This window comes from Orbicella faveolata, unplaced genomic scaffold (genome assembly GCF_042242905.1).
Source record: "Orbicella faveolata isolate gen_17 unplaced genomic scaffold, um_ofav_v1 contig_3, whole genome shotgun sequence".
Taxonomy (NCBI): domain Eukaryota; kingdom Metazoa; phylum Cnidaria; class Anthozoa; order Scleractinia; family Merulinidae; genus Orbicella; species Orbicella faveolata.
Window position 1 is genome coordinate 16,042,016 of NW_028301558.1, and position 21,080 is coordinate 16,063,095.

Consider the following 21,080-nt stretch of genomic DNA (forward strand, 5'->3'; position numbering starts at 1 on the left):
TGTCATCACGGCATCCGGTACCACTGTGATAGTTTTGTCTGGAATTGTTGTTTGGACTGATCAGGTTGTGATTCAAGAACGGACTGATAAATCGCTGGCGTCTTGAAAATATTTTCTGCGGAACTATATTGGTTAACAAGTAGATTTAGAAACAAAAACGTCACGCTATTACCAACCTATCGAAATTTGTTTGTATGAGAAGGAATTTAAAGGCTGGAATAAGGATTCCCGCTTACAGGGATTGTGTGTAGTGTCACGTGATTATTTTACTAAACAACGAGGTGGTTACGTCAATGATGACGTTTGTGTAACGTTGTCTCATTTAAGTCCAAATGTTGTCACACTTTGGAGTTTATTACATTTAAGGCCAAATGTTATTACATTTAGGTCTTCAACACTGGTGTTTAATCATTTTGCAATTAAATTACATTTTTAGCAGATGAACATCAATTGAAGCCGGCGCATAGTCAGATTAGCACGCAAATAGAAGCACTGGAAAAGTTGAAAATTTACATGGACATGTCAATTGTAATTTACAGTATGTAAATCTTGATTGACATTCTTTGTAAATTACAATTTACATGTTAGGGTTTTGTAAAATAAAATTACAGGAAATTTACAGCTTTTAGTACAGCATGTAAATGTTCTGTAAATAGTGATTTACATTGTCTTTGTCCACAATGATCATTTGAAGAACATGTAAAAACTTGTAAAATATTTTACGCACTTTTACAGTATCTGGCTTTGTAAAAAACATGTAAATTGCTTTGCTAAACCATGTGAGGAACGTGTCAATAATTCAAGCGAATGCTGTAAAAAGTCTGGAAATGTTATGTTTGTAACCCTGTAAAAACCATGTAAATGAAAAAAGGGGGCCTGTAAGAAACATGTAAAAACCATGTAAATGAAAAAAGGGGGCCAACGCCTTCCAAACTAAAATGTGGTGTTCCAATTTGATAAAATTCAGAGTAAATACTGAGAACCACTTCAAAAATGGCTACTTTTTCGGTGTAAAATAGAAACCTGTCTCGGAGAAAAGTTATTTTTACGTTGCAGGCTTGGAAGTTTCGTTGGAAATGAGTGCAAAATTGGCCTAAAGTGAAACGTAGAGCTTAGACGGAAATCTATGATTGCCATTTAATTCCAAAGACGATATTTGCAATATACTAAGAATCTTAAACTGGTGTTAAAACTCAGAGGAAAAGTTTCCCTGTTTGCAAGGAATGAAAAAATTCTTCCGAGCAATTTCCTATTCTTTATTTGAACTGAAATGTAATGTTTAAGTCACGCATAAGAAACCAAATGATTTTTTTGAATTTCTTGTCTCGAGAGGTACCTCCATAGAAAACGATTCAAAATTTCTGATCCCCCAAACAACACAAGAGAGGATTCAAAATTTCCGATCCCCCAAAGAACACTAGAAAGGGTTCAGAATTTCTGATCTCCCAAAGAACATTAGAAAAGGTTCAGAATTTCTGATCCCCCAAAGAACTCTAGAAAGGGTTCAGAATTTCTGATCCCCCAAAGAACACTAGAAAGGGTTCAGAATTTCTGATCTCCCAAAGAACATTAGAAAAGGTTCAGAATTTCTGATCCCCCAAAGAACTCTAGAAAGGGTTCAGAATTTCTGATCCCCCAAAGAACACTAGAAAGGGTTCAGAATTTCTGATCCCCCAAAGAACTCTAGAAAGGGTTCAGAATTTCTGATCCCCCAAAGAACTCTAGAAAGGGTTCAGAATTTCTGATCCCCCAAACAACACAGGAGAAGATTCAGAATTTCTGATTCCCTGCAAAGCCAGTGTTACATCCAATGTAGCCACATTAAATCATAACACTGAAGACAGGGTTTAGATCTTGCTGCCTGCCTGAACAATGTCTAATCAAAATATTTTTTCTTCATAACAATATTCAATTACAAATTTTATACAAATATAGCATAATTCTTAACAGATTCCATACACTCAGATTATACTGAGAGAGTGATGAAGAACAATTTTCTTCACAGCAGTCTATTAATATAAGTAACTGTAAACATCACACATTGCATTACAATGATCTATGCACTTCAAAATTACAGTAGCTGTAAGTTTAAAAAAACAATATCAAACAGTACCTAAGAGGATAGGACAGTTCAGAATTGATCAAAACAGTAAGATTACTCAAACTGCACAACTGTAGGCATAAATGCAGACTCCACTTTCTCTGTCAGAATTTGCCCACCTTATGCGAAAGAAAAATTTCTAACAATTTCTGTTTAACATGGAAACAAGGCACCTCACTGCTATAAAACAAAAAGAGTGTTCAGGAACACTACAGTACATTACAGGGATGACAATTAAAGACTGCAATATACATGAACATTTAAATTTGCAGTTGATACATTTAAGTGGGTCAATGTACTCTACATACATGTATACAGTGTCCTCCAAAAACCTGTTGTCATATAGCAGAGGCCATGGACTTTAGCTTTGCCCAACACATTTTTATATCTTCAATCTAACTTTTTGAGTGGGCTACCAGTTCACTCACACTTCAGTTACGCAACCAGTTTAACCATGCTCAAAGGAGAAGAGTGTGGGTAAAATTGTTTTTATAAAGACCTGACAGATATGGATGCAAGTATTGTAGCTAATGCTACAAGCAATTCTATTCTTTCTTTTTTAATGTGGCATACTCTTCTTGGAGATGTTTCCTGGTAGCTGGCAATAGTTTGCTGTCCTCAGTTAAAGAAGCCCTCCCAAAAACAATCATATCTTATTACTAGTTTATTACTAACTTCATGCTGCTTGCAACTATCTCATTCCTGGTTGAGGGATGCAAATCTCTATTCTTTTTTCTATCCAAGAGGTTTTGTAGATAGAGGATAGCTATCTTTGACATGGCTTAAAGCTAACTAATATCTATCTATCAGATAGTTAGGAAATAGATTGACTAGCTAAAAACTAGCTTCCTGTGTAGATAGTCAACAGATACTTAGATGGCCTATCTATCCACTAACTTGTCTATCCAAAAACCACCACTAATGTAGTAAGCCAAAACCTAGGCTTTCTGAAGACGAGTCCTTACATTGAACAATAAAACACTATCCTATCTAGTAAAAAGATAGCCTATCTGAAAACTACCCATCACTCATATCGCACTGTGATAACCTACCCAAAACCCAGAGATAGTAAAAAGATAGCAGCCAATCTAAAAAATTATCCATCACTCATGTACATGCAGCACTTTAATATTTACCTAACCAAAAGCTTTCTTAGTCACAGGTGGTGAAACTATAGCTAACTATTGAAAACTCTTCATTATTCATTTTATATGGATCTTTGATAACTGCTCTTCAAATCCTAAACCTAAGTGAAATCTCTGTATTTACATAGGAAAATGTATAAATAACTAATAGTTTTATTTAAACCTGCTACAGTTGTACATTAAAATATAATACCAAAAACCAGGCACATCCAGATGCAAAAGGAGGACAAAATCTGGCTGGAAATGAGTTTCCATTATGTTGCGATTTATCACAAAACCTACTTAAATTTAACATATATCTTTCTAAAATCCTGTTTGAAACACTTCTCAGCTACTTAAATTGGAGTCTAGTAAATGTTTACATTCTTCAGTAAATTTTCATGAAATGTAAACAGATTTCATGACCGGAAAAGCACAAAATATTCTTGACATGAATTTCAAATTTCAATTACAGTAATTTCCTCATGAGAGTATTTTTTTCAATTAATTTTATCCATGAATCATGGGTTTTTCAAATTATGGCAAGACTTATGTACAAAGGTCTGGAAGTGGTTAAAAGTAATTTTCCGTAACCTAGCTGTGAATTATATCTGCTGTTCTAAATAACCTCTATTTGCATAAAGAAATGCCAAATTATAAAGGACCTTTGGAACACTGCCCAATTAAAGAGAACTTCAACCACCCTAATGAAAATAACATCAGTCTTTTGCAACTCAAGTAATAAGTGGCAAACAAATGGTCTTGATAATGTAATATGCACATCTAACATAACCTCAAGAGCACCACCATCAACCTGAAAATCAAAAAGGTGAAGGATGTTGCTTTTTGATATCTTGTGTTTTAGGTGTTGTATACTACATATGTATGCCCAGTTGATCCTAGACAAGATATACACTAGATATATAAGAAGTATATGTAAACTACATGAGAGAGCTCACATTTATTGCACTTATTGTACTTTTACAATGAATGATTTTCCCAACACGAAATTGTTCGTATATTGTTGCGTTGAATACAGTTGCTTTCATAACTCCTTTAGGAAATGAACATTTGTATTCACGAAATCAGCAAGACTTAACAGTGTGTTAAAGCATCTGGCCAGAACGTTCCCAGTATTTTAAGAACCGTCACAAATTATGCAAGAAAATCAGTTTACCTTGGAAAGCTGCAGGAACCATAACCTTTCTGTAAACCTGACGAGTGTGAGAGAAACCGCCAGCTGCTGGCAAATAGTTTGATTGCCACACTGTTTTGCCGACGAAACTTCATACTTTTCCACCTTTACTGGGATTTGACTCAACTGGAATAACAACGGACATCTGTAAACAATTTGAGACTGCTTTCCAACGTAGAGCAAGGCTATATAATAACAGAGAGCTTTGTTATCGAATCCTAACAACATTGACCACAATCTTTGCCCGCCATTTTGGTGTTTCCGCCCGATCCCATAATCCTTCGGTCAATCTGATAAATGAATACTTTTGACCAGCAGATTCCCTTTCCAAAGGAGTCGGTTATTTGCGCGCAGGAGGGAGAGGTGAACACGTCAGATTTGCCTGACCCTATGATCATGGCCATTATGACGTCACTGCGAACGAAGCGCGCAAATGCACAAAATTTTCGAAAATGGCGTCGTCTCCTCTCGCTGATACAACTTTTTGAGGCGGATTTCTCCAATCATTCCAGCTTCAAATGGTGTTGTTGTTGGATCTCAAGGGGTAATTATCATTTTTCTTTCTTGAGAGGTAAGTAGATTTTAATTTTGACCCGCAAAATCTTGCATAAAGTGTATTTAAAGTGTTACAGCTATGGCTCTCCGGTGGAAATATGTGGGGCAAAATTTTCACTATTCGCCCTGTAAAATTGCCTTTTTTATGTGATCGGTAACCTGAAGAAACATGTAACTTGGTCACAGAATAGCGTATATGTATAGGAAAACATGGTAATTGAAGATGACTTTGAAGAATCGGCAGTAAAAATGATCAGTCCATTTGAGTATGAAATATCTGCGATCTCGTGCTCGACACATATTCTGCAACAGTCCTAGCAAACAGAAATACTATCCACAATGATGGAAATGAGAACTTTCACAAGCAAGAACTTGAGCTTAATTATTTGAATAAGACTTAAAGCCTGCCTACTGCACAACGGTGGTTAAAATGCAGACAGAGGATAAAATGTAGACTGTAGACTTTTGTAGAAATTTATTGCATTCCCATTTCCTTTATAGAGAGCTAAGTGCTCCGGTTAGCCTGAAATATACAGCTCAGGTTAGCCTGTGTATGGTTAGCTCGATCTCTCTATAACTGAAAATGGGAATATGATATTCTTAAAAATCCTGCAGTCTACATTTTACCCATGGTTTACAGTCTAGTCTTGTAAGACTTTTCTTTAACCATATTGCCATACAAGGTCGTCTCTCCTCTGCAGAGGCCTCTTTCATGCTGCTTTGACCATAGGCTGGTAGTTTGGAGTATATTAAATTTTCCCCTAGGGAGCTTCTGCAGAGGAGAGAGTATAAGGCCCCATTTATATGGTCTTGGGTACTAGGGACAACCCTATCAGACCCTTCTGAGGCAACTTTATCAAGTGTTTATATGAAACAAAGTTGTCTCTCCAGTTAATTTTGATTTCTTCATACTATGAGTTGCCCCTGGTGGGCCAGTCATAGTATTTTGACGAAAAAAGGTTATCAGGCCTACCAGGGTTACCCTAGTTATGTTGCTAAGGGTGACTTGTGTTTTACTTTCTCAACAAAATGGTGAAAGTTAGTCTGTCCAGGGTCACTGGGGCGAGCGCTTTGTTGGTTACCTAAGACCAAATAAGGGGCCTCACAGTCGGCTGGAATCATGTATGCTTATGTAACAAAACTTGAGTTTCAAACTCTGGTCTCCTTGAGTTCCTATTGCTAGATCTTATTATGTTTACAAAATTGGCACAGTTGATCAACAATTTAGGAATTTGAAGTTTGATTTATTTTCATTCCAAAACAATATTGTAACTGTTCTTTATGTAAGGATCCAAAAATGCTTTATGCAGAGTGTTTGTTGTAGTTTGTTTGTGCAGGTGAGGGTGCTGAAAAAAAATTTCTTTATGTGAAAATCTGAAGACCTCAATTCAATACATTGATACCGGAAATGAGCTATTTTGTGTTTTATAAATTATGATAATTGCTACATGTACATTACTGCATTGTATCTGTTTGGAAGGGTCTTAAAAGGTGGATGGGGTTGGATTGTTTAATTGTGAGAATTAATTTTTTTTAATCGTAAATACATATTGAGTTCCTGGTGCTAGGTCACATTAGGAAATTTATCTTTTAGTTTACATTTTCTGTTGAAAAGAGTTTGGGGTGATGTAAAAACCAAAGAGAGAAGGGAGGTCATAAACATTTACTCCAATTTTCAACTGGTGAATATTAAGAGAAGTCTTATTTGATCTTTTTAAACCTTAGGTTACCATCCTCCACTACCTTTGCAAGACCATTCAAGCAGGCCCCATTTCTGGCAATACATGCAACCACCATAGAAAGCTATCTATTTATTGTCAATGTTGTACTGTCAATTAAACATTTAAAACCCAATCTTGTGTGCGTTTTTGTTATTTGCTGAAAATGTACGCTTATCATTCTCTTGAAGCCAATAATAAACTCATCAATGTAAAAGGTAACAGGGAACCTGGGATGGATGGAGCTGGGGAGAAATCAGGCTCGTGGTTCATATTTACAAGTACAACCTCTGTGATACTCTTCTCTAGAATATTTCTTTCTAGGTCAGTTTAAACTTAATGTAAAATCATTGTTTAAGCTATCTTTATTTTCATAAGATTTATGATGAAAACTAAAAGCATGAAGTATAAAGAAAATAACTGATTAGCATTTCAAACTTAGAGGCAGTAAAGCTATTACAGTTTCTCGAGACAGATACTATTAGAAAACAAGGGGTTTGGTTATAATAAGAGATCACCCGATATTGATCTTTCCAGCTTCGTCATAACCTTCCTTACTGAACTCTTTGTTTTGGCACTAAGTCAGTTTGGCTTAGTTTCTCCTGGATGGGTTAACTCTTATATTGCCAGTGGCTAAGCGTAGGAAATGTCCCAGTTCATATTTTCTTTCCTTACTGCTTGGAACCAGATTCTGTATTTTTTAGTTCTTTCCTTATAACATCCTACACAGTTTTCTTTTACAGTCTATACAAGTTTGAGTGAACACAGTGAGATATATATAAAAAAGTTAGAACAAAGCAGCGAGACAGGAAAATAAAATAGCTTTGCACTGCGTGCGGACGCCCGAGGAAGCAGGTCCTGCTCCGATCTCATATTTGACGAAGACTGACATGAAGTAAAGCATCTTTCTGCCAAGAGGCCTCGTTCATGTTCTTCTGAATATCATCCGTTTCATCTAGGTCTTCCGTACAGTGATTTTATATCATTTTACCATCTAAAATATCCACACGTCTGCTCGGCTTGTGTCAGTTGGTTGGCCTCGCAGAAGAAAATTAAATGTTGTCGTTGACAGTTTTGCGGATAATTTAGCACAAGAAAATAATTCCTTGGTACATTATTTACTTTCCAACCCAGCATATGACTTGATAGTTCAAATGTCTTTGTAAGGGAGCATTTTCCATCATATACTTTCTCACATTTCGAGGGTTTCGAATAGAGTATTGATCAGCAGGTCCTCCACGCTATCGTCTACAAAATAATGGGTTTAAACCCACTGATCATTTTTATGCATATGTTAAATGATTCGTTCTCATCACCACTCAAACGTTTTAAACCATATGAAGATCATATTTTTGTGTTCGCGTTGTTCATTGTTGGGTTCTCCAGATATCGCTCAAGAAACGGGCGCAAAGCTTCACTTTTCAGTCGCGTTTTCAATTGAGCGATCTCGAAATTTTGCGTGTTTTTGTGCCTCCTGACATCTAGTTTTTGAAAACCAAAGTATTTTTGGGCACAATATTAACAGGTTGTCTTATTCCTGTGGTCTGTTGATCGCTTTCTTTCAAATCCTTCGAGCAATCATCAGATGAAAAGCTTTTCTGGTATCATTTTTTAGCGGCCATTGAAACTTCACGGGCCGGCTCACGAGTGACGTCATAATGGCCAAGATCATCGGGCGCGCAATCGCATGGCTACGCAAGGAAAGTTGACCTCTCCCTCCTGTTTGCGCGCAATTTCGAATCCAACATTGTCAATAGCAGCAAGAAGCATGGAATGATTTGTCCAAGTTCAAATGAGTATCTTGGTTGCTTCGGTGAAAGAAAGGCAAGTCGCAGAAAAGTAAGTATATCATAATTGTTGCTCAACATTACAGTTAGCTGCTCAATCTTTGAATCGAAATCAATGTTGTGGCTGAAGAAATTTCGCTGTTATATTTATTTCGCGATCACTGAAACACAAGAAAAACGTTTGTTCTCCTGATTTTATTAGCACCCGTAACGAAGAAATTATTCACACGCATTTCCTATGTATGAAATGCTTGCATAATAGCTTGTTAGTGTGCTTTTTGAAGAGGTAACTTAAAGTTTACACTGAATTGATTTGAAGCTACAGATCACGCTCGATACACTTCACTACTGCATTGCCTACATACTGCTCACTATTCTTTACAAAAGAATACACTCCCGATCAATTGATTAATGAAAAACAATGTTAATTCTAGCGCTATTTATAAGAATATTTAGCTTCAATTGCTTCATTGCAGAGCAGAGGGGAAAAAAAAGGCAAGAATAGCGGCCCTCAATCCGAAACGAACACATTAAAGCAGAAAACGGAGGTGGCGCAGACGGCAGCTGAGTCCTGATTAAAATTCTTGTTATCTTTGATGTGGACTTTAAACAACAGCTCGTAATTCTGGAACCTAAATTCATATCTTTTTGAATTGAAAATAAAACCTTTCACTGTCCGAAATGAAACTGCAATTTTTGTCTCGATCCTTTGGCGTGGTTTCAAATCGTTATTAATAATGACCTAGCTGTGAATATTTCATTTGTGTACTTTTTTGATGCCCTTTACTCTGTGATCCTTTTGTCTGTTATGTGTTTAAAGTTACTATCCAATCGTTACTTTTTAGCTATCAGACATCTAGTTAATTTCTTGTGAATTATAAATAGACGCCCATTTCTGTCCTGTCACCTGACAAGGGGGATCAGAAATTCTGAATCCTTTTAAGAATTATGGGTAGATGACCGTTTTGTTCTGATAAGTTATGCACTGGGGGATCAGAATTTTTGAATCCCTTTAAGTCATGTGGGATCAGAAATGCTGAAATGTTGTAGAATTATAAATCGACAGCTCTTTCTATCATGTTAGCCGATTTGGTGGGGGAGGGGGATCAGAAATTCGCAATACTTTTAGAACCATTTAACAGATAGCCGTTTTTTGTCCCGTGAGGTGGTGGGGATCAGAAATTCTGAATGCATTTAGAATTATAAATAGATGACTGTTTTGCTCTGACGGGTTGCGGACTGGGGATCAGTTTTTTGAAACTATTAAAGTCTTGGGGGATCAGAAATTCTGAATCCTTTTAGAATCATAGATGGATGACCGTTTTATTCTGATAAGTTGTGGGCCGGGAGATCAGAAAATCTGAATCTCTCAAAAAAGGAAAGCGCGATGGGTGCACGATCTTTTTTACATTAAATTGTACATTTTGGTGAAATTGGATGTATTGTCCCTGGCGGACTCAACTGAACACTTCTTTTTCTCCTTCCAATAAGCCAAAACCTTTCGGAAACACAAACTTTTTCGGCATCAAATACCAGTACCCTTCGGAATTTTTCCAAATTGGAATGCCACATTTTAGTTTGGAAGGCGTTGGCCTGTAAGAAACATGTAAAAACCATGTAAATGAAAAGGGGGGGGGGGGGGGGGGCTGTAAGAAACATGTAAAAAGCATGTAAATGAAAAAGGGGGCCTGTAAGAAACATGTAAAAAGCATGTAAATGAAAAAAGGGGGCCTGTAAGAAACATGTAAAAAGCATGTAAATGAAAAAAGGGGGCCTGTAAGAAACATGTAAAAACAATGTAAATGAAAGAAAGGGAGCCTGTAAGAAACACGTAAAAACCATGTAAATGGAAAACCTAGAAGTTGCACGGGTGCGACACCGCACTAACGAAGCAGTCTTCTTGTGAACTTTCCGCGCATCCACAACGACAAAATGAAACTAGAATTGTTACTGCACATGCAGGCGTCCCAAGCTTACGTCTCTAGAAAAGAGAAAAATTAATTCTCGGACACGTACGTATTTATTCATGAAGGACCATGAAAGCGTCACGTGTTGTGTGAGTTCAAGACGGAAAGAGCCCTGGTGACCGAGTTTGAACTGACGCGGAGTTAGGTTAGGCAGGGAACCATAAGGAACACCCAACGACCGTTTCCTCTCGAATGCTTTTCAACGCTGTTTTAGGCTATCTGGTGTACTTTCAAAGCTCTGTAGGTTAATTTTAGGTTGCGCGAAAAAAATTTATCTGTTCGGTTATTCTAGAGGAGCTTGAGCATTCTCGAACTTATTAGGGCTTTTTTGTCCATTTCCCGAAAACGTTAGGTCTTATCGCCTTTCCGAAAATGATAGCTGACTTTTTTTCGGTACCCAAAATGACATTTTTAACAATCCGAAAACAACAAACATTAAACTTCTCATATCGTGAAAGTTCGAGGTCACAGTTGTGCCCCTGAACCGCTGAGAATGAACGAAATATCATCGATTTGGAGCGTTAAATATTCCGAAACATGCACATTCTACAAGTAAGATTAATACAACTAAGTCTGCCCTTGCATGTTCACTGTGTCTTTGTTTTTTGTTTTGTTTTGTTTTGTTTTGTTTTGTTTCGTTTTGTTTTGTTTTGTTTTGGTGATTTCTACCGTTTTGTACTTTCATTGCCATCACTGTTATCCCAGTCCCTTAAAAAGAGCATACCAGCCTTGTGATTGCCCGATCTCCAACAAGCAGGAATCAGCGGTCTTCATGTTAGGTACCAGGTTCTTTCGGTTCTCCCGCCATGTTTGGCAGTTCGTTGGAACTTGCATCGAACTCGAGCTCTGTTTTAGCGGGCCAAAATCCACTCTACCTTCGCTTCGTCACCGTGCACGGTTTCAAGGCAAAGTTTACCGTTACCCAGAAGTTGAAGATAGCGATTATAGGCAACAAAAACAACAGGTAAGCAAGTTTTGCATAAATTGAACGAGCAGAGTAAAGTAACGTCAAAATACAAATACATTTCGTTTTGCCTTTGGTTGTGAATGTGTCATTATCAAGGAGAAGTTACATTGCTTGTGGAATCGACTTTGGTGATGTTTACCTGCCGTACATAAAGAGCTTTATTATCTGTTATTATCTGTTCTCGATAACTGAGCATGAGCATGCGACATTTGTTATTGGCTTATATGCACCTCATGATTCTTTCTGATGCATGCTCTTGTAAGGTTATGTTGCCCTCTGATGTTAATGCTAGTAAGCTAAAATGTAATGTGCCATCTTCAGCAGAGAAATTTCTCTTATGCTAGAGTAAGTATTCTGAAGTTACTCAAGTGTCTACAGTTGTACCTACATGCAAGTTACAATATGCTGTTATACGCAACTGTACATGGACATTGCACCCACTGGTGCTGATACTGTAGTAAGTTAAATGTTGTGGTATTTTCTTTCACAAAAAAAACACTATGATACTTTATGAAGAGGTATACATGTACCTCAAACTGTCGTGAAAACTACACAGGACTTGAAAAAAGGAAGAGTAACTTGCCCAGGCAGGAAAATCAACTTGTCTTGGATGACACAGTATAGTCAATCGATTATTTCATAACAATCAATAGAAATTAGTCAATGATATCAGAAATCAATAAAAGGATTCGTCATGAGTCATCGATTGTGATCAAATTTTCAATAAGCATTATCAATTTTGCTGATACTAGCTTATCTTTTAAGCAACATTTAATAAGAAAGAAATGAACAAAAGATTTAAAGTGAAATATGAAATCATGAATACAACTGCATAAAAACATAACATTGTATCTCAGAATATTTTGCTGGCATACATGTATCAGGGACTATGTTTTGGGGGTTTTTGGTAGTGCCTTTGAAATCTACATGAAAAAAGTTACAATCAAACACTGTTGAGGGACAATTTTTCTACAGTTTAGGTGAACTAACAAAAAGAGACCAACTTTCAATTGATTCTCTAATGACAGATAAATTTGGTAAAATCAAACTGATAACTTGAAACTTTTCTAGCATGTGAGTACGAATTTCTTTCAATTGATTGATAGCACTGATAACACTTACATTAATTTCAATTTATTGATTTATATCAATTTATGGATCAATTTCAATCGATTACCTTACCCTGGGATGACCAGAGAGCACTTTAGAGCCCTGTCACAGCTGTACATTGTACTTGTACGAAATTGGGCTCATACCAAATACATGTAGGTTTCATGTGTCATGCATCTGTTCATGCATCTGTAGCAGGGCAGGAAAAAAAATTGTAAGTCACTTGTCCAGTGGGCCAGTCAATTTCAGTTTTCACTTGCCCCACTTAAATATTAGTTGCCAGTGTGGTGGCCAGTAAGGAAATCAGAGGACAAATGCGAATGAAGTACACTTGGATTCCAAACTAATTCTTGCTTTCAACCTAATAATTAACTAATCTTTAGGTGTTAAGTTTTGAAATGGAATGACTGGAAATTATCATTTATCAAGCTGGCATTTTTAGTCAGACTCACAAGACTACTGACACTACATTGTAATTTCACTTGCCCACTGGGCCACTGAACTTCTATTTTCGCTTGCCCAAGAGCAAAATTTACTTGGCTGAGGAAATCAGACCTGGGTTTTTTCCTGCCTTGAGTAGATCACAGATAACATCAAAATGTGATAAAAACAAAAAATAGTCACATAAGCCATTACTAGAGTGTCACAGAATCTGTGAATTTTTCAGGTGTGTGTCACTGATGTTTTTACCACATTTTGATGTCTTCTGTGATCTATTACTGAACAGATGCACAACAACATAGAATCTGTCTGCTTCGTAATACATAACAAAGAAACAAAAACAAACTTTTATGACATCATCTGTACCTTTGTCCACCAATAGAGCATAAGTGCACGTAAGAAACAATCAAATTGTGCCTGCAAATAACTTGACTTATTATTTAAACATTGTTTGATAGGAGTTTGATTTATTGTCCATGATTATTACAATGTAGGAGATAGTGAACATTGAATAGTTACTGCCATGGATTTTGAGTTTAGTTCTTCTACATCCTCTGACATTCAGTGCCTTCCAATCAGAGATGCAAATTTTTTGTCACACAGTAGCTACAGATGTAGATGTATGATCTGTTTGATTGATGAATATTCAGGGCTCAAAATAATGGCCGGTCAACGGGCAATGTCTGGCCAGAATGGTGACTTGACTGGCCAAAAACTTCACTCGCTGGTCATGTTGACCAGTCATGTCATGTTGAGACGGTCACGTCGTTCATTCTTGAATAAACAATCAAATCCCCAACTGTAAATCTGAGAGTTTTTATCTCTTTTTTATCATGACCTCTAATGAAAACATACACCAATGCATACATGTATCTGTTTGAACGGCTAAAGACCATTCGGTTGCTGTTTGTCATGCGTTCAAGATCGATAGGAATGCCATTCGAGCAACTGGGGTTAAATCTGTTCAGAAAAATATTAAGCCAATCTTTAAACGGTCTAGCAGTGACTGGAACAAACAAACTATATTTGTGGGTTTAATTTAGCTCACATTACGTGTACTTGATTTTTTCGTAAATATCTTGACCAGTCAAAAATGAGACATGACCGAGCTAAAATTACTTTGGCCGGTTAACATGACTGGCTACAGTCCGATTTCAAATGTCACAGTATAAATTGGAATGATAAGAAACAAAATAATAACTCCAGTGTAAAATTCGCTGATTGATATCATACACAGAATTTGCTGATTCATACTCAGACATAACTTATCTTATTTAACGAAATGTTTTATGTTACTTGTAGGATGAAGTAAAATTGAGAGTGGTCAATACATGCATACTCCTTGGCATTGATGCTTGATCAGGAAAAACTCAGCCACTGAGAAGTCTACAGTACCTACAGTATGACTCTATAAGGGGTCTGAGGTCCATTTCTTGAAGGCCCTGGAAACTTTTTGGGCCCATAAAGCCATCTTTAATTGAGCTGTGTCTAAAAACTAAGAGCTGTATATTCCTGAAACTTCTTGTGTGAAGGAAACCTCTGTTCATATTGAGAATAAGCGAATAAAACAGCTCTGTAAGCATAAGATTTCAGATTTTGGTATGGCTTTCTGGGTGCGAAAACTTTTTGGGACCTTCGAGAAATGGGCCCCTGGTGCATTACAGTCTAACATGGTGACCTTCAACACTTTCTGGCATAAATTCAACCACTTTAAACATTATTTTCAATGCTTTGAAGTATCACCTACACTGTACCTGTGTTAGTGAATTAGCATTAAATTTGAATATCTTAGATTGCTAGGTTGATACTTATTGTTCAATACAGCAGCTATAAGATTTCATCATAAAAAGCAACGGCTATGTTTACATACATGTAGTACCAGAACAATAATTTATTAACTTATGATGTGTTATCGGAACTATGGTACTAGATAGGCCTTTCAATTTCAACAGGTCCCTATGAATTTTTTTTTTTTTACAGTACAGTTTTTTTTTATCACAAAAAGAAAAAGTAAAATTTTGAATATTGTTTACAGTGAATGTTTTGTCAGGGGTCCAAAATGTTTGTCCTGTTTGGATTCTGTCCAGTTTTGGAAAAAGAAGGAAACTGTGACTTTGTAAACATAGCCTAAAAGATGTCAGAAGCCTTGTTTTATGTTATGCAATGTAGTATTCCTTTGGCATGAATGTTTTTATGATGAATTTAAAATGTCAATCTCTATCTTGTGGTAAATGTTTTTTCTCCCTATTTTCTGTTATTTCAAAAGAACAATTCACTCTATGAAAAAAGTTGATCAATATTTCACACTTACATTGCAGTAATTTTCATAATAAGGTAAAGGTAAAGTCTGCATATGAGCCACGTGGCCCAACAGACTGGAGCTTATCCCGCTTTCTGTAGCAGGAAGCGACTAGGACTATTTCTACTTCCCCTGGATGAGATGCCAGTCCATTGCAGGGTTACCCCACCATTAAATTCGCTGGTACCCACTTATACACCTGGGTGGAGAGGCACTGAGAGTAATGTGTGTTGCCCAGCAACACAACAGAATGTACCTGCCTAGGGCTTGAACCCAGACCGCTTGATCAGGAGTTGAGCTCACTACATGTAACTACGAGGCCATCGTGCCTCCCACATTTTTCATAATAATTATTAAGGCTAATTTAATCCTACATTAATTACTTAGTAAGAAAAAACAGTTTATTCATTCATTTTATGACAAAGGTATTATCATTATGTTACATTTGACTTTGTGAATTTAGTATATATTTAAGACAGGTATCCATTTGCAAACAATTTTAATTTAGTAATACGCCTAAATTGCAAAATTTTCACTCGTTGTAGCTGACAACAGTATAGTTCTTAATCATTTTACTATTTATGAATTAAATAGAGTTGAATATGACATGGTTTTGCACAATCTTGAAAAGGTCTTGAATTTTAGTAGTCTTCTTGAACAGTGCTTGAATTCGGTTAAAGGAGCTCAGTCATGGTATTTTAAAATATTTTGGCCATGCACAAAATTACATTTAAGTCGTCTTGTAATGGATAGAAAGAAAAGAAAACATGTTTTATTTGTTGCAATGTGTACATTGTAAACCTTATTCATGGCATATAAAAACTATTTGAATTTTACTGAGTTTGTTCTGATTGCAATAAATTTCTGATTCTGTATAAATTTGCATGTTTTCTACTATTATAATTAAGGTCAATGGATTTGATTACAATAAAACAGTACATTCCATGTATTTTTCTTCAAGTTATTATTTACAAGTTATTTATCATACAGGGTTTCTGCCTCCCTTTTTCGATTTACATGTTATTTCCAGGCTCCCTTTTTACATTTCCAGGTTATTTCCAGGCTCCCTTTTTTGATTTACATGTTATTTACAGGCTCCCTTTTTCAATTTACAGGTTATTTGCAGGCTCCCTTTTTCAATTTACAGGTTATTTACAGGCTCCCTTTTTCGATTTACATGTTATTTGCAGATTCTCTTTTTCAATTTACAGGTTATTTACAGGCTCCCCTTTTCAATTTCCATGTTATTTGCAGGTTCCTTTTTTCGATTTCCATGTTATTTACAGGCTCTCTTTTTCCATTTACATGCTATTTACAGGCTCCCTTTTTCGATTTGCAAGTTATTTACAGGCTTCCTTTTTCGATTTACATGTTATTTACAGGCTCCCTTTTTCGATTTCCATGTTATTTACAGGCTCTCTTTTTCCATTTACATGTTATTTACAGGCTCCCTGTTTCGATTTACATGTTATTTACAGGCTCCCTTTTTCGATTTACATGTTATTTACAGGCTCCCTTTTTCCATTTACATGTTATTTACAGGCTCCCTTTTACGAGTTACATGTTATTTACAGGCTCCCTGTCTCGATTTACATGTTCTTTATGGGCTCCTTTTTTGATTTCCATGTTATTTACAGACTCCCTTTTTCGATTTACACGTTATTTACAGGCTCCCTTTTTCGATTTACATGTTATTTACAGGCTCCTGTTTTCATTTTCCATGTTATTTACAGCCTCCCTTTTTTTTATTTACATGTTGTTTACAGCCTCCCCTTTTTATTTACATGTTATTTACAGTATTATGGCAGCCTCCCTGTATTAAATTTACATGTTATTTACGGGTTTCCAGGTTGAATCACAAGAAATTTACAGGCTATTTACAGTATTTGCAGGCACAGTTTACATGTTATTTACATGATCTTAGCCCTTTGCTTTGAAACATTTACAGTGTTTTCTTCATCATTTACATGTTTCACTTGAAATAGTTACATGTTTTTTACATGAAACCTCCAAAACATGTAAAAGGGGAAAAATCATGTAAATTAATCTTTACAGTCTCTTTTTGATTATTTACATGTTAATTACATGTTATTTACATACTCTGTAAATTTTCAACTTTTCCAGTGAAGCTCACCAAATTTTGTTGTTGTCTTTTTTCCCGACCTTTCTTGGGTGCATTAAAAGGTGCGAGTGTCAAGTATGTCAGCCAATGCCGACTGCTCACGAAAGTGTTTGCTGCGCTGAAATCGGACAAGTCTGGCAAAAAGTAGAAAATCAGAGGCCAGAAATACAAATGAAATGTATTACCTAGCATCCAGGATTTCAGTCGACCTGTCTTGATGTTTGGGTGCTTGAAACTGCTTATTACGCATTCAGGCAGCAGCACGGCACAGATAATCACACAGGAAATGAGTAAGTTTACTTTTATTTTAACTATCGCGGTTCAATTGTCAGATTTACCTCTGCCGTAACTGGTTTTAATTTAGTACAACACTAGTGTAGATAGTTATTTCTCTGTATTTTTCGTGTAGATTTCGATACATTGCCTATCGGCAGCTTGTTCGGGAATCCGCTTGTTCGTTGGTCAAGTGGTTGGTGCTGGGGTTATCTTGGTAAAAATGTCCGAGTTGCGCTGCCATCTTGTGCTGTAAACAAGATCCGAAGCACCCTTCCAGCCGATTTTGGCACCACGTATACTGGGTTGAAGCCACCAACCCAGTGAGGGATAAGAAGGTGATTGCTAATTTACATCCTAATTATTGAAAATACGTTACAGCACAGGCAGCAATGGGCTTAACATATACAAAGGCACAAACGTGGTTTGCCGTAATTACCTTTCTAGTTACTCAATGATGTGTAAGCGTGACACATATTGTTCTACTGCTGTTTCTTTGCAGGGTTTCTCAAAGGAAGCAGAGATTATCTGTGTTGTGAAGAATAGCAGATAGAGTGGTTTCCCCTATTAACCTCAAGCTTTTGAAGAGCTCTACTTCTAGGCCTTTTATCGGCACTGTCAGCCATTTCCGGTTGTTTGCTGCCTTCATTTTGGGTAGGCCGCTTTCGTTTGTCGCAAGAATTTGTTGCTGCTGGAGACTGTATCGTCGGTACAGCACCAGAAAGTAAAGGACTTTGCTTTCTCAGCCCCATTTCTACCATGAAACTTTTTTCGTAACATCCGGAGAAAAATGAATGTTGCAAATAACCGAATGCTCCGTCGGCTCTACGAAATCGGCCCTTTTCGCTAGACTCGATTTGCGCCTTGAACAAATTTTAGCCACTGCCGCCTCAAATTAGCGTCTTTTGGAAACTTATGCATAGTATGGCCTGTTTTGTTCGAATTACTGCAAAACTGAACGACACAGCGTTTTACCATAATGAAGATGTGGTGTTTTTCCAAAAGAAACTATGTAAACATGTGCTTATTTCACAACGTGTTCAAGAAAGACCTTTGACTTCCCGTAACTAAAGGTCCACCCGTGACGTCATTTGCTAGATTGCGCAATTCAAGATGGCAGATGTTTAGAACTTTGAAGCGATTTTTCAACGTAAAAACGGGCTAAAGTGAACAAAAGATCTACAGATTTGGCAGATGTCATGTATGCACTAAACGACTATGTGGTCCCCAAAATAGCATTTTTTGGGTTTACATGCCCTTTAATCAAATTTTGACCTTCCAGCTACTACAACCCACCGGAAATACTCAGATACCAGCTTAGGGCGTGGTTAATGACATAGAGCAGGTTCCGTCCGCACGACGCCGAAAGAATTTGAAAATAAAGGTTTCTCTCTGAAAACGCATCAAATGTTTTCCGTCCGCACTACACCAGGGGAATTTAAAAACGCAACAATCACCGGTCATTTTGACTTTGTGTTTGAGGAAAATCACATGATCGTAACGCCATCGTTTTCCAAAACGGAAAGCTGGCGTTTTCAAATTCCTCGGGTTTCGAAAGTTTCGTTTTCGTGACGGATTAGTGTGAACGATAAGCCTTGCCATAGAAATAAACCTGTGTTTTCAAATTTCTCCGTAGTGTGGACGCTACCTCAGCCACCTAGAAATCGCCTGGGAGCAAATATTTCAAGTAACCGATCCGTTGCATGCCCCTGTTTATTTACAAAGGCCTTCTCGGAACGTCAAAATCATAATATAGGTTTACCATTTCAAAAAAATGGAGAATACTGAGTTAACTTAGATGAGAAGTAAATAAGATAAGATTTGCACACCCACTCGTTGATAACGTGATAACCACCTCGATGTTACACGCGTAGTTAGTTGTTCTTGTTGTTGTTGTTGTTTTTTTTTTTACCAACTCGCGCACTGTCGTGAATAATCTTCACAACTTCAGCTACTTTCAAATGTTCAAATGTTGTTATTTATAGTGGACAATGCACTTTGCTACACCTAGCTTGTTCTCAGGCATGCCACTTCCATTCAAAGAAAGAAATTTTTCAAATAAACATAACAGGCTTCTAAATCCCAACTGGTGGGAGGCAAACCAGTTGGTTATAATACAAGCATGACCGAGGAATTGATCTAGGGTCTACCGAGAAACAACTCCAGCTTAGGGGTCAGAGCGGAACTTGAACCCGCGACCTCCGGATTTCAAGTCCGGCGCCCTAACCACCAGGCCATGCTGCCTCACCGTTCAAGTAAAGCAAAAACTTCGTAAAAACCTGCAGTCAGAGAATTATTGCCTTGACATTGTTCTGCTTTCTAGAGAGGTAACCTCATTCTGGTTCATCCTGAATAAGTTCTTAACAGCTCGTCTTATCTCTCTCATTCTCCAGCAGTACACAAATGGATTCAGGAAAGAGCCGATAAAAACAACAGTTGTAACGCAGTCAAAGGCAATTTTCACTCTGGTTGTGTACCCGGTAGAATTGTACATGAAAATTGTCACCAAAAGTGGAAGATAGAAAATTAATATCAAACCGTAGACATAAAGGACAGTTACGGAAGACTTCCTCAGCCTCAGAACGTTTACAGTGTTGCGTTGGACACTCTGCTGCTGCTGAGAAATCTGGCGCTGATGTCTACGAACGATCCGGAATATCTTTAAGGTGCTCAAGGCTGTGACAAGAAATGTTAACAGTAGCCCTGCCACTGCAAGAAAAATCCAGACAGTGATCTTCCAAAAATTCACCAAAACGAGAGCAGCTGATCCTATCCAGACGGCAAAGTTAGCTAGTACAGTTCTGCGAAAAGTGACAACAGTGTTGTATCTTAAATGAAGAGTTAAAGCGAGAAGTCGATCAATGGAGATTCCGCTTAAAGTCGCCAAAGAAACACTCGTTGCTGCATAGCTAAACAAGCTCTGAATAATTCTCAAGACACAGTAAGCGTTAAAGTCGCCCACGAATTCCGCAATGTGATAGGCCACGAAAAATGGCTGACAAATCACCCCCACAACAAGATCCGAGGCTGCGAGGCTGAACAGGAGGATAAAAGATGGCGAATGAAGCTCTTGTTTTTTCCAGATGACATATAGGATGATAAAATTCCCAGTAGTTGTCATCAGAGAAAACACTGCGTTGAGAATGCTTGTTAGAATACTTGCGATAAAGGTGTCCTTCGTTTGTTCCACGTTTACAGACAAAAAATAACAGTGAAGAAGGGATGTGTTGTTCATGTTTAAGGTGGAGATGGTCACAACAAAGTTAACCATCTATGGCTGTTAAACCTGCTTGCTAACTTAAAGCGCAGCTGTTGATGTAAGTCATCTGTTATTTAAACCTGACCAAACCTGTCATGTGTATATTGGTGTACATGTAACTCGGAGACGTAACTTGCCGGCTAACATGTCATCCGCTGTCAT

The 21,080-nt window shown here is 37.2% G+C and overlaps 1 protein-coding gene and 4 long non-coding RNA genes across 5 annotated transcripts; 3 read left to right on the forward strand and 2 right to left on the reverse strand.

Moving 5' to 3' along the window:
- Positions 1-1,907: 1,907 nt before the first annotated feature.
- Positions 1,908-4,689, reverse strand: LOC149106650 (uncharacterized). Its single transcript, XR_016210007.1, has 2 exons — positions 4,403-4,689; positions 1,908-4,039 (listed from the first exon to the last, which is right to left on the reverse strand). It is a non-coding gene; the product is annotated as an uncharacterized LOC149106650 (long non-coding RNA).
- A 93-nt stretch (positions 4,690-4,782) lies between these two features.
- On the forward strand, positions 4,783-6,829 carry LOC149106651 (uncharacterized). The gene is made up of 2 exons (XR_016210006.1): positions 4,783-4,991; positions 6,701-6,829. It is a non-coding gene; the product is annotated as an uncharacterized LOC149106651 (long non-coding RNA).
- A 1,475-nt stretch (positions 6,830-8,304) lies between these two features.
- LOC149106652 (uncharacterized) lies at positions 8,305-9,173 on the forward strand. The gene is made up of 2 exons (XR_016210008.1): positions 8,305-8,532; positions 8,957-9,173. It is a non-coding gene; the product is annotated as an uncharacterized LOC149106652 (long non-coding RNA).
- Positions 9,174-11,064: 1,891 nt separating this feature from the next.
- LOC149106653 (uncharacterized) lies at positions 11,065-15,870 on the forward strand. The gene is made up of 2 exons (XR_016210005.1): positions 11,065-11,411; positions 14,268-15,870. It is a non-coding gene; the product is annotated as an uncharacterized LOC149106653 (long non-coding RNA).
- An 878-nt stretch (positions 15,871-16,748) lies between these two features.
- LOC110060546 (melanocyte-stimulating hormone receptor-like) lies at positions 16,749-21,060 on the reverse strand. Its single transcript, XM_089298703.1, has one exon. The coding sequence runs from the start codon at positions 20,928-20,930 to the stop codon at positions 19,953-19,955; it is 978 nt and encodes a 325-aa protein (XP_089154829.1). The 5' UTR covers positions 20,931-21,060; the 3' UTR covers positions 16,749-19,952.
- Between the last annotated feature and the right edge of the window lie 20 nt (positions 21,061-21,080).